This window comes from Carcharhinus amblyrhynchos, chromosome 2, assembly GCF_965287045.1.
Source record: "Carcharhinus amblyrhynchos chromosome 2, sCarAmb.v2.hapA, whole genome shotgun sequence".
NCBI lineage: Eukaryota > Metazoa > Chordata > Chondrichthyes > Carcharhiniformes > Carcharhinidae > Carcharhinus > Carcharhinus amblyrhynchos.
Window position 1 is genome coordinate 49,848,189 of NC_137325.1, and position 16,738 is coordinate 49,864,926.

General features: G+C 44.5%; 1 protein-coding gene across 5 annotated transcripts in view; it reads left to right on the forward strand.

The window, feature by feature from the left end:
- The window catches only part of adcy2b (adenylate cyclase 2b (brain)), a 668,382-nt gene that overhangs the window by 297,406 nt on the left and 354,238 nt on the right, over positions 1-16,738 (forward strand). For all 5 annotated transcript variants that reach the window (XR_013888839.1, XM_080205342.1, XM_080205332.1 and 2 more), the window contains exon 3: positions 7,180-7,377. Coding sequence is in view for 4 of the 5 variants with exons in the window: in XM_080205342.1 (XP_080061468.1) it covers positions 7,180-7,377 (198 nt within the window). In the remaining variant the exon portion in view is untranslated. The remainder of the gene's footprint in view (positions 1-7,179; positions 7,378-16,738) is intronic.

A 16,738-nucleotide genomic window follows, 5' to 3' on the forward strand; every position in this document is an offset into this window, starting at 1 on the left:
GAAAGGCATCAGTTGGCAATAGGACTTTGATTCTCCAGATATAGAGTCTAGTGGCACTGAGGATCTATATCTTCAACAACAGAAGCTGGAGGAGAAGGGTGAGGGCCAGGAAGACAGCGGGGCCATATCTTTAATGTAGGATCTACTGCTAAAGACCTAGCTTCTTGGACATGTCAAGGAACCTGTACTACAGGAAGTTGTGCCTCCCGAGGCAGATGGTCGTAGAGATTTGTTCCCTCACACCACTGCTTGCCAGTAGCCATCAAAGTCACTGTGACTTTCTTTGCTTCTGCCTACTCCTGAGGATTAAGAGTGGATTTTGGTGGTATCTCGCAAACAACTGCATACTACTACATCTAACAGATTGCTTATGATGTACTTGCAAGAGCTGTGCAGTACATAGAGTTTCAGACAGATAAAGTCTCGCAGGCATTAAGGGCTGTGGGTTATGCCTCCATTTCTGGATTCCCCAGGTGTAGGTCATTATTGACAGCACAGAAAGCTCATCCAGTGACCTTCAAGAGAAACTTCCCACTCCTTTGCGTACTTAATTTCCTGGCATCTGCCAAGGTTTCTTCCTCCTTTAGTCCAGGGTACTGCAACTTTTCACTCTACTACCTCCTCCTCCCTCCCCCAGCCATCTCAGCAAACTCAATGGATGGATTCTAGGGAATGAGGCATATTGTTTGAAAAGATGCCACTTGTCCCTTTTCATGACCCCAAGATGGTGTCACAGAGGTGCTACAACTGAAATCATCTATTCATATGGATCACCATAGAGCAGGCTTTCTGGCTGCTGATGTTGTGTTTCTGCTTCCCAGATGGGTCAAGTGACAACCTGCAATACATAAACTTCTGGAAGTGTCTTGCTCATTGTGATGATTTGCTGACTCTCCATAAATGGTCCTCCAGTAGGGAGTGGATCTTGAAGAGGTGAAACGCAAGATCAATCAAGCTTTTTGAAGGGGGAGGAGGATAATGAGGATGAGAGAAAGCTGCAGAACAGAGAGGTGCAGCTTTATAGGAGATTGGCTGGGCCTGCGACAGGACTGAGAGCTTCATCAGATTACCACCAATGTCAATATTCATCTAATCTCAGAACATTTTAGCTGAACCCTTCTAATCAGGCTGATAACGTGCTTTGGAACTCACTCCAAGTTTTTTGCAATTTCACTTTAATTGAAGACAAAGCCTTGAATGGATTCACTCTTAACACTAATGAAGAAAGCAGACATGTCCAGAGGCTTCACTGTCCTCTGACAAAGATCTCTTCTTCCTTTCACTACCTCTTCCCTCTTTTTGAGCCTTTCCATTAAGGATGGAAGACCAGGGGCAAAATCTTATGAAAAAGTGATAGTGTGTAGTTTCTTGCAACAAAACAGGTGTGTTTCTCTCCAGAATCTATCGCTTAAAATATAAAAAAATCAAGTGGGCATGATTCATGCCGTCATAAAGATGGGTGCAGCTTAATCAAGTGGGCAAAACCAGGCTGCTCAGAGATCAGGGTGCCATCTTTTAAGGGCTGATCAAACCTTTGGTCAACTTTGCCCATCCACCACTGAGGTCTCAGGGGCTACCTTCTGCACCCTTGATCAGAGTGAGCTTTCACTCCCTTCAGTGATCATCAGCCCTTTCTCTCTCCTCCCACAGTCACACCATCCAAGCCGGCATCTTCCCCTCAGCATCCTCTCCTCATTGGGCTATTCCCAACCCATACCACAGCAGCATTAACCCTCCCTCCCCTCCCTGACATGGGGCTGCCACTGAGGTATGCCCCATGGCACAGGTTGGTACTGCCAGGGAGGTATGGTGTCAACTTGGCAGTGCCAACCTATGTAAAGGGGCAATGCCAAGGGGCATTGCCAGGGCACTACTTGGCCTTGTCCTTCTCCCCTGGTTGCTATACTGACCTTTGCACACCCAGAGAGACTCCCACAACAGAACTCCACTGATTTGATGTCACGTCAGCATAGTGTCAATATCTGGGAGGGCGGGGGACATGGTAAAGATGCAATAACGGGTAGGTTAATAAGATTAAAATGAGTGCCTATGCATGCAAAGCTGGTTCACCCGCTCAGTGACACAATGGTTAGCATTGCTACCTCACAGCCCCAGTGTTTGATTCCCGGCTTGGGTCACTGTCTGTTTGGAGTCTGCACGTTCTCCCTATAACTGCATGGGTTTCCTCCCACAGTCCAAAAGACATGCTGGGCCACCTAATGTACGTGTATCCAACAGGTGCCAGAGTATGGTAACAAGGGATTTTCACAATAACTTCATTGCAGTGTTAATGTAAACCTACTTGTGATGAATAAATAAACCTTTAACTTACACGGCAAGGAGCATGGAAGATCTGAATTCAGTCCCCACTGGCATTTGCATGGACAGAAAATGTTGGCTCAAGGTTTCTCTCAAATTGTTTGAAGTCAAATGTCCATATTTGCATTCTGTTCAAAAGTGCACATTTACATGGGTGACAAATCCCAATGACCCACTCAATGCTTTTCCAATGTGGTAACTCTGTTGTTGGTCACTTCTACATTGTGCTCCCTGAGAATCTCAAGTGAGGTGAAGTCAGCATGTTTATATGTCAGCTGAGATGCAAATATTGGCTCTCCAATTGGTTGTTACATTGTCTGTGCTGGTGGAAGATGCAGAGTGCACTTACCTGATGCACAGGTGTTTACTTTGATGTCTCTATTCTCTGCAATTGTCCTGATGCCACTACAGGACCTTGTCATGTGAACATACGAATTAGGAGCAGAAGTAAACCATTTGGCCTCTTGAGTCTGCTCTGCCATTCAATAAGATTATGGCTGTTGTTTCGAGTTCCACAGTCCCAGTTATACTTTAATTCCCTGGCCTAACAAATCTATCTCCACCTTAAAAATATTCAGCGATCCTGCTTCCACAAGCTTCTGATGCAGAGAGCCCCAAAGTCGCACAACATTCAGAGAAAAGAAAGCTCTTAATTTCTGTCCGACAAGGGCGATCCCTAATTTTAAATTAGTACTCCCCTGCCCCCCGAGTTCTGGACACAACCACAAGAGGGAACATCATTTTCACATACACCATGAACAGGCCATTCAGGATCTTATATGTTTCAATCAAGTCACCCCTCACTTTCCTAAACTCCAGTGGAAACAGTTCCAGTCTGTCCAACCTATCCTCATAAGACAGCTCACTCATTCCAGCTTTCAATCTAGTAAACCTTCTCTGAAATACCACCAATGCATAAATAACGACATCAGAACTGCACACAGTGTTCAAGATATGGTCTTACCAATACTCCATATAAATGAAGCATAACATCCTTGCTTTTATTTTCAGTTCCTCCTATAATAAAGGACAGCATTCTATTAGCCGTCTTGATTATGAACTGTACCTCCATTCTAACCTTTTGTGACTCATGGACCAGAACACCTAGATCCCTCTGTATCTCAAATTCTGCTGTGTTCTCCATTTAAATAGTGCTGTTTTATAATGCTTTTTGCCCAAGTGAAGAAGTTCACATTTTCCTGCACTGAACTCCATCTGCCAGATTTTTGCCTACTCTCTCAACCTATCTATATCTGTCTGCAAATTTAACGTGTCTTCATGACAAAATATTATCCTGTCTTTGTGTCGTCTGCAAATTTAGCTTCATGCCTTCACTCCCCTCATCTAAGTTGTTGATAATAATTGTAGATGGTTGAGACCCTGGAACTGATCCCTGCAGGAGTTCACTCTTCACATCCAGCCAATCAGACAAAGAACCATTAGTACAAACTCTCTGTTTTCTGCCATCCAGCCAATCTTTTATCCATGCTAATATTAGAACATTACAGCGCAATACTTCCACCCCTGATGTTGCGCCAACCTGTGAAACCAATCTGAAGCCCATCTGAACTACACTATTCCAATATCATCCATATGTTTATCCAAAACATATTATACCAACCCACAATATGACTTTTATTTTCCTCAATAACTTTTGATTTTATCAAATGCCCCTGGAAACCCAAGTGCAAGGTGTCTACAGGGTCCTCTTTATCCACAGTACATGCTATTACTTCAAAGAACTCTAATGAATTGGATAAATATGATTTCCCTTTCACAAAACCATGCTGTCCTTTCCCAGTTACCTTGAGTTTTTTCTAAGTGTCCAGCCTTAATGCCAATTTTAACGCCTTCCCCATGACAGATGTCAAACTTACTGGCCTCTGGTTTCTTGATTTCTTGCGCCCTCCTTGAATACAGGAGTTATATTTGTTGCTTTCCAGTGTGATGGAACTGTTTCAAATTCTTGGGAATTTTGGAAATTAACACCAATTCATCTACTAGGTCATTAGCTAACCTTTGGGATGAAATCCATTTGGACCTGCGGCGCCATCAGTCTGCTCATTACTGCTTCCCTTGTGATTGTGATTTTACCAGGTTCCTCTGAACCTTCACCTCCTGTTTCACAGCTATTACTGGAAGGTTTTTTTGTATCCTCTATTGTGAAGACAGTTGCAAAATATTTGCTCATTTCATCTGCCTTTGTCTTATCTTCTATTAACTCCCTATTCTCATTTGCTAGAGGACCAACACTCTCTTTACTTGCCCTTTTTCTTTTTAAATATCTATAGCAAATATTACGTTTTTACATTCCTGGTCAACTTGCTCTCATTCTCTAATTTATTTCTCCTCATTAAGTCATTCAGTGTCATTATTTATATTCTGACCAATCATCTAACCTGCCACTCATCATTGCACTGTTAGATAATTTTTCCTCAAGTTTGATACTTTCCTTAACTTCTTTAGATAATCATGAATGATGGGTCCTCGCTTTAGAATTTCTCTTTATATAAGGAATATATTTATTCTGAGTATCCTGAAATATTCCCTTAAATGTCCACCATTACTTCACTATTGATCTATCCCCTAGCCTACTTTGCCAATTCACTTCATCTAGCTCAGCTTTCATGGCCACATAGTTGCTTTTTTTTAAGTTACTAGTCATAGGATTCTATGAAGTTCTCATCCAGGCTACTACTGCAATCTGATTTTACCAGTTTATATTAAAGCTACCCACAATTATTGTCATTGCTTTATCACAGGCACTCACTATTTCTTCTTGTATACTTTGTCTACATCATCATTACTGTTCGGTGGCCTTTAGACCATTTCCACTAGTGACTTCTTTTTCCTACCATCCCTCATCTCCACCCAAATTGATTTTACTTCCTGATCTCCAGAACTGGAGTAATATTTAACTATTGCACAATTGCCATCATTGATTAGCAGTGCAACCATCTTTACCTATCCCCCAATTATTTTTGAATATCATATGACCCTCAATATTCAGGACCCAATATTTGTGGAATAGGAGGAGTGGGCACTCTGGCAAGTTCCATGACTTCCTGTTTCAAGACAGTCATTATGCAGCAAAGCATTTTTCCTCCAGTCAGAGCCTCCCTTGCATTGTGTTCCCTTTTCTCCTGCACAGATAAGAGAGCGAAAGATAAGACTTTCTCTGACCAATGCCAAAGTATCTTTCATTTAAGATGCATATTAGTGCTGGCCAGTCCTCAACAGCAATATGGCTCTGAGTCTTTCTGAAGGATCTATGATTGCCCTGGCACTCACTACTCCCATGTTCAAGAGGAGCGTGCACCCTCAGGCTCTGCAATTGGAGCATGAGCTGGAGGTTGAATAGACAGGGGCTAGCATTGTCATCAAGGTCTAGCATTGCGTTCACCATGCCAGGGAGAATAAGGTCACAGAACCTTGTCCGACACTGCACCCAATTCCTCCTGACGACACTGCTGCTGCTAATGGTCTCAGCAACTGTAGCTGTGACAGCTTTGTTTGGCTGTGTGACTACCACCTTCCACCTCTGGAAAGATGATCTCCATCACCGTCTCTATGGCTACCATGTCAGCATTGGAGAAGCAAAGTTCAGCCCTTCTCTGGGTGCCAGCCCTCAGTCTCTATTCCTATCACACTGATCCACCCATTTTCTGCAGAAAATGTCAGTCACTGAAATAGTTCCAATGATATGTTCAAATGGGACCCCCACTTTTCCTGTCTTGCCCCCATTACCCACACCCACGGTTAATGGGCTATCCTACCTGCATCCAGCCTGTTAGCAACCTGACTTTGTGACAACTGTGGGTTGAGTGTGGGAACTTGGAAATGTTTTGGATGTTGGTTTCCCAAGCCCAGGAGGAAAATCCTACCCTTGGTATCTTAAGAAAAATAGGTAAAGCATTGGTACCAGAGATTTCTAAACATCTGTGCAAAGATACAAACAAAATAAATATACTTGCCATTATGTTGTAACTGCTGACAACCCCAGCACACATAAATGCAGAAGTGTAGGTGTTTAAGTCACAAGGGAAGCTTTTCCTAATGTTTTCTCTTTGAAAAGAAGAGGCCCGCAGCATTCAGCTTTCAGAATGTGTTTTATTGCCCTTTTGTCTGTCCTTGTCAATGAAGGGAGCACAGGTAAGTATCGTTTGATAGGGTTAGTAAAGAGCACATTATAAAGGTTGTTGACTGAACCCTGACTTGTCTTCAAGGTAATAAATTTACAATATTGCCGGGAAATTGAGGAGTGGCTGAAACCTCAGTGAGCCAACATTTTGTAATTGAAAATGTTTATTAGCAAAATTATGTGGAAGAAATTCAGTATATAAGAGTTCTCTTAGAAATAGCCAAAAATGCCCCACCCCTCCCCCCACTTCTGGGCCTCAGTCCTATTTCTAGCCATTTAATTAGTTATTCTGGATTGCAGCATTATAAATGTAAATTTTAATTGTACTGGGATTAAGTCAATAACATCTGCTTCACGACATTGCGATAAGCATGACGAAAGTAAATGCAGTAAATGCTGGAAACACTCAATGTATCTGCAAAGCGAAAACTTTTAAACCAATTAACTTTCATTAGAACCGAAGACCAATTTTTATATTGCACCAATTTGTAATGCTTCACTATAAATAAGCGTAATTAATTGAATATGCAGACTTAATTAGATTGTATTAATTGAGTCGACTATTTGAAATGTTGAATGATGGATCAGTATTGCAAACCTCTGAAACTGACCAAAAAACAGCTTGATCAGATGTTTTTGACATATTATTATATGAATAAATAAGCCTGGAGATGTTGTAGCAATGTGCTTAGCCAGCTTTTCATTTCTTTCTCCCCCAGGATATTGAAGATCATGTGGCTTTCCTAATAACTGTTCCAACAGCCTTGGCTATATTCCTCACAATTTTTGTTCTGGTCTGCGTGGAGTCTGTTTTCAGAAAGCTACTGCACGTGTTCTCTCTTGTAGTTTGGGCATGTCTGGTTGCTATGGGTTACCTCTTCATGTGCTTTGGTGGAATCATTTCTCCTTGGGATCAGGTAAGAACTCTACACAGAAACAAAATGCAAGTGTCAGTTAGCAAACCATGCTTAAGTGAAATATTTAATCATTCTTTCTTTAGAAATATTGGGGGCGATTCTCCCAAAAGTGCTGAATTGGAGGGAAAAATGTTCTAGATCACAACTGTTTTTTCAGTACAGCTTCAGACCTGAATCACTCCACTTTGTGCACTGCAGAGGTCACAATCATGAATTTCATTAAAAACCCCGGGGGGCGGGGCCTATTTGCGCTAAAGCCTGACAGCTCTGGAATTCTGTGCAGTGGTCTCAATCTGTCAGACTCTCTGTTTGCTGGTCTGTTCGATCACTGGCCAGCCTGGGACGCCTGCTGTGCTGCCCTTCCAGGCCCCCTCCATGATCTAATTGCGGCCCCCATAACAATTCATGGGCCAGCCCTGATCCACCCCCATGCTCGAGTGCCCCGATGCCCAGTCCACCCACCCAGCAGCAGCGCTTCCCCCACCTCCCTCACCCCGGCAGGCCCTCCCCTGCTCCGCTGATCCTCCCTGCCCCGGAATCAGACCCTCCCACCAGGAGACAGGCCCCCCGGCAGAACAAACTCCCCAGTCCGCCTGATTGCTTCCTCCCTCCAGCCCAGACCAATCCCAATGCAGAATGGCAGCAGGACCCCCATCACCACTGATCACCCCGAGGCTCTGTCCACCATAACCGCGCACCCCCCCCGGCACTGCCCAGTGTCTGATGAGCAGTGCCAAGGGGCACAGGCTGGCACTGTCAGGTTGTCCATGCCCAGGGGGCACCACCCCCCTGCCGCCTGACCACCCCACCAGAAAAGTGACGGGTCCCAGTGGGAGAAATAGGCCCATTAGCTTTAACTGCATGTACTAAACTGAGTAAGCTATGACTGAACATAAAATATTTGAGTAATTTGATTGATTTATTGAATGATGCCTGCTGGTTCCTGATCAGATTGGAAAGAAGCGTTGTGAAATTTGAACTGTTGGTTTGTAAGGCTGCTGGCCTTCAATTATGATCTTTGCTTCCTATCTTTTGCCCATGATTGCTGGCTGTTCCTGTTTGTATTTTTACCCATTCAGAAGTGTAGGTGCAGCTCAGATGGTGGCATACTCTTAGCCATCTGCCAAAGCAATCGCAAACCAACCGCAAGTAAACATAAGAACAAACTGTGATAGTTTTTCTTCTTCCCGTCAATGAGATGTTTTCTTCCCATCTCTATTCTGTAGTGTGAATGAGATTGGAATGCAGCAAAATAAGGATTTGAACCACTCCCATGATAAAATGCATTTGTGCTGAAAAAACTGCACCACTGCACAAAACCTTTTGTTTTATGAAAGATGTGGATGGATCTATATCATTCTAACCACCAAGACTATCAGTCCTAGCTAAAACTATCCAATTGTTGTTGGGAGAACATTCCATCACAGACAGTTTATGTAATGCCATGAAGGTCAATGAAAAAGCTTTAAGACGTTGCATTAGAGGTGATTTACCAGTCAGCAATTGAGGCTTGTATTTTGCTACCAATGCGATAACTCAAATTGGTCAGTTTTTTTTCTGGGGCCCAGTTGGACCCAATCTTCAGTCTAGAAGGCATGGACAGGATAGCGCCAAGCCCACTGATCCCAGAAATAGATAGTAGGTGGCCATTGGGGTGGGCAAGTATTGAGGCAGGCTACTTAGAAGGCCTATTTCTGTTCCCTGAGCTTAGTTCCAGTTGTTTTAGAAGTTGTTAGGCCTTCTAGTCCTCGCCACTCACAGCTCCTAAACTCCAATATACCCCTTCAAAGCTCCTCCATCCTTGCCAACCGATTCTCCCACCACCCTAATGCCCCCATTCCCTTCATGGAGCTTCCATGTCATCTCACGGCACTCACCCACTCTCCATGATCCCTCATACTCTGTTTGAGCCCTCCATGCTACCTGATAGCCCCCATCCACTACCATGTCCCTCACACTCCCATGCCATTAATGTAGCTACTCACCCAGTATCCAACATGGGCAACTTCAGGATTAATATTAAGATGAAAAAATAACATAAGAACATAAGAAATAGGAGCAGGAGTAGGCCATCTAGCCCTTCGAGCCTGCCCCGCCATTCAATAAGATCATGGCTGATCTGTCGTGGCTCAGTTCCACTTTCCCACCCTCTCCCCATAACCCTTAATCCCCTCTCTTATCAAGAACCCATCAACCACACACAGTACTCCAGCTGCAGCCTCACCAATGCCTTATACAGCTGCAGCAAGACCTCCCTACTTTTATATTCAATCCCCCTCGCTATGAAGGCCAGCATCCCATTCGCCTTCCTGACCACCTGCTGCACCTGCAAGCTGGGTTTTTGCGACTCATGCACAAGGACCCCGAGGTCCCTCTGCACCGTCGCCTGCTGCAGTTTTTCACCACGTAAGTAATAGTCCTTCCTACCATTCTTCCTACCAAAGTGGACCACCTCACACTTGCCAACATTAAATTCCATTTGCCAGTTCCTGGCCCATTCGCCCAGCCTATCTAGATCCTTCTGCAGACTCTCCACACCCTCCGCACAATTTGCCTTTCCCCCAATCTTGGTGTCATCAGCAAATTTCGACACCCTACACTCGGTTCCCTCCTCCAGATCATCTATATAAATGGTAAATAGCTGAGGCCCCAGCACCGACCGCTGGGGCACCCCACTAGTCACCAACCGCCAATCCGAATAGCACCCATTGACCCCCACTCTCTGTCTCCTATTTGACAACCAATCCTCTATCCACGCTAACACCCTACCCCCAACTCCATGTCCCCTGACCTTCTGCAATAACCTCTTGTGAGGTACCTTGTCAAACGCCTTCTGAAAATCAAGAAACACCACATCCACCGGCTCTCCTCTATCCACTGCCCTAGACACATCCTCATAGAACGCCAGTAAATTTGTCAGACACGACTTCCCTTTAATGAAACCGTGTTGCGTCTGCCCTATCAAGCAATTCCCTTCAAGATGCCTCGCAATTTCCTCCTTAATGACGGATTCTAACATTTTACCTACCACAGACGTTAAACTAACCGGCCTATAATTCCCCGCCTTTTGCCTGGCACCCTTCTTAAACAACGGCGTAACATTAGCTGTTTTCCAATCTTCCGGCACTTCCCCGGAATCCAGCGACATCTGGAAAATAACCACCAAGGCATCCACTATCACCTCCGCCATTTCTTTCAGAACCCTCGGATGCATTCCATCCGGTCCTGGGGACTTGTCCACAATCAGCCCCTCCAGTCTGTCGAGCACCACCTCTCTAGTAACAGTAATGTCATTAAGACCCTCCAGTCCTACCACCTTTCCATCGCTAACACCCGGCAAATTATTCACGTCCTCCTCCGTGAAGACAGAAACAAAAAAGTTATTCAAGACCTTAGCCATATCCCCATCCCCTACCACTAGGTCCCCTTTCTCATCCTCTAAAGGACCAACGTTCACCCTAGCCAGCCTCTTCCTTTTTATATATTTATAAAAACTCTTGCTATCCTTTTTTATATTAAGTGCTAGCCCAGCTTCATAGTTTCTCCTACCCTCCTTTATCAACTTCTTTGTCAATCTTTGTTGACATTTAAACCTTTCCCAATCCTCTTCTCGCCCACTACTCTTAGCTACTCTAAATTCCTCCGCTTTTAATTTAACACTTTCCTTCACCTCCTTCGTTATCCACGGCTTATTACCTCTACATTCACAGATTTCTCACTCCCACACACTTGAAAAACTACAAAAAGATTTCCATTCATGAAACCCAATTAACACTTTTAATTACCTTAAGTGGTTAATCCTGTTTAAAAAAAATACATTGTGTCGCCACATCAAAGACAGCTGCTCCTATTATAGCCTCTTTAAACCGCCAAACTGTGAACTCAGAATCCCCATTGAGATAATTCTAGCTTTTGAAACTCAGGAAGACATTCATAATAACATAATAAAAATCATTGGGAAATAACAGCAAAGAATTCTATTGAAACTACACAAACATGAAGTAATATTTCTTTCCTAACTTACAGTAGATGGCCTATCAATCAAAGCAGACCAACAGACAGATTTTTTAAACTCTTATTGGCAGTTTTATGTTGTTTTCACGTTTAAAGAGTAGGGATTTAGAAAATCATAGAATCCCTCCCGTACAGAAAGAGGCCATTCGGCACATAGAGTCTGCACCGACCATAATCCCACCCAGGCCCTATCCCCATGTCCCTAACATATTTACCCACCAATCCCTCTAACCTATGCATCTCAGGACACTAAAGGCAATTTTAGTATAGCCAATCAACCTAACTTGCACATCTTTGGACTGTGGGAGGAAACCAGAGCACCCGGACGAAACCCATGCAGACACAAGGAGAATGTGCAAACTCCACTCAGACAGTGACTCAAGCCAGGAATTGAGCCCAGGTCCTTGGAGCTATGAAGCAGCAGTGCTAACCACTGTGCTACTGTACCTCCCATTGTGCTACCGTGCCGCCCATAAAAATCTTCAGATCATTACACTTAAACTGACCTTATCTGCCTTTCAAGGTTATTTACATTTACATATGATTCCCACACTGCAGGTTATGGCCCTTGGAACAACCAAAATGGAGTCTGTTTAAACTTAGTAATTGAGTTTGCTGGGTTAATGTTTCCCACCTATGTGAATCTAACTCCACCCTCTTCCATTTGCCAGCCAAAATTGGATCTGTTGCTAACAGGGCTGGGCTTTGTCATTTGTGCCCCGGCCACATTTTTAAATGTCAGCAATGTTGGGAACACTGCAAAAGTGCAGCCCTTGGTTTCAGTTGTAATCTGTTGTCAAAACATTTGAATTTTAGAAGCTGTCACCTCAAAGTACATATTAAAACTGCTTTAATAATTGATTATTAATGATTTATTAAATAGTAGAAAGCGGAGATCTATAATTGATTTGATATTTAATGTAAAATCATCGCAAGTCAATCGTACACATCAGCTGGAGAGTTTAATCCTCATCAATGGTTGGCATTGTAATACTAATCACTTATGTGGCTGAGAGAGATTTCATCTTCAATTAGTTGAATGTGTTGGTTTGCATGTGGGGGGAGGATCTCAGTGCTTGGGGGCACATGGGGAAATATGCAAATTGCGTAAATGGAATTTAGCATGAGACCTTTCATAGATCATGGAAAATAATATTAATTTACATTCTGCATCACAAAGGGCTGTAAGGATATGATCTAGGCTAATAATTCCGTGCAGTAGTGAAGGATCATATTTTGGACTGAATGTCATGTGCTTGTTCCAGGTAGGTGTAAAATGTCATATGACAGTATTTGAAGAAAAGCAGTCAGTTCATCTGGTGTCCTGTTTAACAGATTATCTAGCCATATATCTAATTTGTTGTTTGTGGTATGTTGTTGTGTGAAAATTGGATACGAGACAATAATGGCTACAGCTGAAAAGTGACTTGAGCTGTAAAACACATTGAAATAGCATGTGGGTACGAAAGACATCATATTAGTGCAGACTTGTTTTTTAAAACTTGTGCTGAATGGTCTTTCATGTGCAATTACTTTGAAGTAAATTCTGCAATGTATATGTGTACCTAAGTTGAAGAGAGTACAAAGTTGTTTATTAGGACAGTTTTTCTTCTGTTTTTCTGAGCAAATGTTATCTTTTAATTAAAGAATTAATTCAAGAGGACTTGTGAGGCAGCTCAAGTGACATTGCCCACAATGTGGCATGATATAACAGCCCCTCTAGACACTTAAAAAACCGGGTCAAGTATTGGCTACTGAGCCCAACCAAGAAAATAAATAATCACTTCTCGGCCTTTTAGCTAGGATCAAATGTCGTTTTTGATTCTGTACTTGATAGAAGTCAATGAGGTTACACTGAGGCTTCATTTGAAGCAATTTTTTAAAGCCGCATCTAGGCCTCTTGGTTAAGATGCAAATGAGATCAAGCACTGGAGGAGGTACAATACCTGCTTGCAACAGCTTGGATCATGTGGATCGAATCCAACACAGAAAGAGGGCAGTCTGTCTTGTCAGCTTGGACCTGTAATGTCTCTCTGATCGGGATGTTGATTGGATATAACTAAAAAAATTAACCTGAATATGGAGTCAGGAGGATCAGCCGTGCTGCACTACCCCAGACCCTTGATGTATCACTCACCCTCAGCCCATTGAGCTCTCACCTACCAGTTCACAGTCTCCCAACTCTACATTTGTCAGATTCCAGCTCCCAACCACACATAGCTGCATGCTTCCTGGGCCTTTGATACCTGATTCCTGTCTTGACTCAGCTCACTTATCCCCACTGTTTGCTCTTACTTCCTGAATTCTTTTAAATTTAATCTCTACAGTTCTCCACCCTATCAGAGACCTTGTTTTTCTTTCCCCCTCCTCACTTCACAGCCTTAAAAGCTGTAACATTTCTATATATCTTCAGTTCCAGTGAAAGATTATCAACCAGAAATATTGGCCGTGATTCCCCCATCGCGACCTGCAACTCTTCTGGTGGGTCGAGGTGGGAGATGCGCGTCGCCGGCCTTGTACCGGGATTTGTGCATGCGCGGGGAATGCATGCACATCTCCCAGAGCCGGCGAACAGTTGCCAGTCAGACCACACTGGAAACTGCTAGGAAGGCAGGTAAGTAATTTGAATCTTTTTAAAAGGTATTTTAAATATATTTAGGAGGTCATTATCAGGAATTTTCAGGTTCTGATCGAATGATGGTTGGGGGGTCCTGCTACCACTCTGCATGGCAATCGGTCTGGGATGGAGGGAGGGCAGTGATACGGCGGGCTGGGGGGTGGTCTGCGGAGGGGCCTGCCTCCCAGGGTGAGGGAGTGGGGAGATCGCCACTGCTGGGGGGATGGGCTGTGCATTGGGGTGCTCTGCGACGGTGGGGTGATGGTCAGGACTGGCCCGGGATTTGTTGTGGGAGCCGTGATTGGGCTGTGGGGGTGGGGGCTGGAAGGGCAGCACTGCGGTGGTTCCAGGCTGGCCAGCAAGTGGATTGGCACAGAGTTCCAGGAACTGTCAACTCCAGCACGAATAGGCCCTGCCCGCCTGGGTTAATAATGATATTCACGACTGGGACTCTGCAATGCACAGAATGTGGAGATTCAGGTGAGAAGCTGAACTGACAAAATAGTTGGGGTTTAGAACAGATTTCCTGCCAATTCAGCACTTTTGGCCATTAACTCTATTTCTCTCCACATATGATGCCTGAACTGCTGAACTTTTCCAACTTTTTTGTACTCTCTCTGACTTGACCACCCATGTTTGTGCAACTTTGATTTTCCCTGTTTGTATCCTTAACACTTGGTAGTAATTTCCCATTCCACATTATGTTGATTATTGATGTAGTAGAGGTGAGTACCTTCAATCACTTTGATATCCAACTGATTAAAGAATTTGCATTCAGACACAATAGACAACAAAACAGACTGAAACTGTCTTTTTGGATTGACTGATCAACATAATGTGGAATGGGAATGGGAAATTACTACCAAGTGTTAAGGATACAAACAGGGAAAATCAAAGTTGCACAAACATGGGTGGTCAAGTCAGAGAGAGCACAAAAAAGTTGGAAAAGTTCAGCAGTTCAGGCAACATATGTGGAGAGAAATAGAGTTAATGGCCAAAAGTGCTGAATTGGCAGGAAAACTGTTCTAAACCCCAACTATTTTGTCAGTTCAGCTTCTCACCTGAATCTCCACATTCTGTGCATTGCAGAGTCCCAGTCATGAATATCATTATTCGTGCTGGAGTTGACAGTTCCTGGAACTCTGTGCCATTCCACTTGCTGGCCAGCCAGGAACCACCGCAGTGCTGCCCTTCCAGCCCCCACCCCCACAGCCCAATCACAGCTCCCACAACAAATCCCGGGCCAGTCCTGCCCAAGATGTGTGTGTGTGTGTGTGTGTGTGTGTGTGGGGGGGGGGGGGGGGGGGGGGCGGTGTGGGGGGGGGAAGGAGGGTCCGCTGCCATTCTGCCTAAGATCAGTGGGGGGAAGGGTATGGGGGGGACTCTGCCACTCTGCCTGTGATCAGTGAAGGGGAAAGGGGATCCGCTTCCGCTGCCACTCTGCGTGAGATAAGTGTGGGGGGGGGAGGGGTCTTCTGCCGCTGTGCCGGTGATCAGTTTGGGGGGGGGAGGGGATTGGCTGCCACTCTGTTTGAAATCATTGGGGGGGAATGGAGGGTCCACTAACAGTCTACGTGAGATCAGTGGGGAGGAGAGGGGGGGTCCACTGTTGCTCTGCCTATGATCAATTGGGGGGTGGGGGAAGGGGTGTCCACTGCCACTCTGCCTGGGATCAGTTGTGGGGGGCGGGGGGGGGGAACAGGGAGTCCTTGGCCACTCTGCCTGAAAACAATTGCGGGGAAGGGGGGGATCAGTTGTCACTCTGCCTGAGATCATTGGAGGGGAATGGGGTCTGCTGCCACTCTGCGTGAGATCAATAGAGGGGAAGGGGGAGAAGGGCCCACTGTGCCTGAGATTGATGGGGGGGAAGGGGGAGAAGGGCCCACAAATGGTCTAGGTGGTGGTGGGGGGCTGAGGGGATAAGGGCATTCATAATGTTGTAGGGGTGGGACAATGCCTGAGGGGGCCAGGGGTATGCATTATCCAGCCGAGGAGCGATGTGGCAGTTTTTCTGCACATGCGCAGTTGGAGGTGCTGATCGGAGCTGCAGGGTTTTGGGCGCTTTAAGCCCCTCCCACAGGCTTGTGCAGCACAATTCAGAATCGCTGATATTTTTGCAGGCGAAGTGCATATGGGGATGTATGAGAATGATCTACAAGTCAGAATAGAAACACTCCCAGTTTCAAGTCTACCCAGCAGTTAGAATTAAATGGTATAATAGGGCCCATAGAGTTGGAAACAGTAGGGGCATTGAAACTCATATGTTGTAACATGGACAAATACAACTAAATGACATTGTTCATGGGCAGCAGTAAGATTTAGATGCTGATCTTTTTCAAAACTGACAGAACCTCTTTGGATCAGGGCTCTCCAGTGAGTTCCATTCCCCAATGAACGTTCCAGCTCATTAAGTTCAATGCCGCACCACTTCAGATTTCCCTTAAGCATGCCTTTGTATTTCTTATATGGCTAATATTAATTTATTTTGCTAGACACTAGCTCTCCATACAGCAATAGTTTCAGAATATGATGGCCCTTCAATATAATTACATGCCTATCCAGCACAGTTGGGCTCTCAGATGCATTGTCCTAATACTGTTGTCTCAGCTCAGTCTAAGATTTTGAGGTTTGTGATCTGGTCTTGCCATAAGATGGACTAATCGGATAACTGTAGTGGGTTTCCAAACTGCTTTCAATCGTAACTCACTCAGATCAATATGTAAAATTACT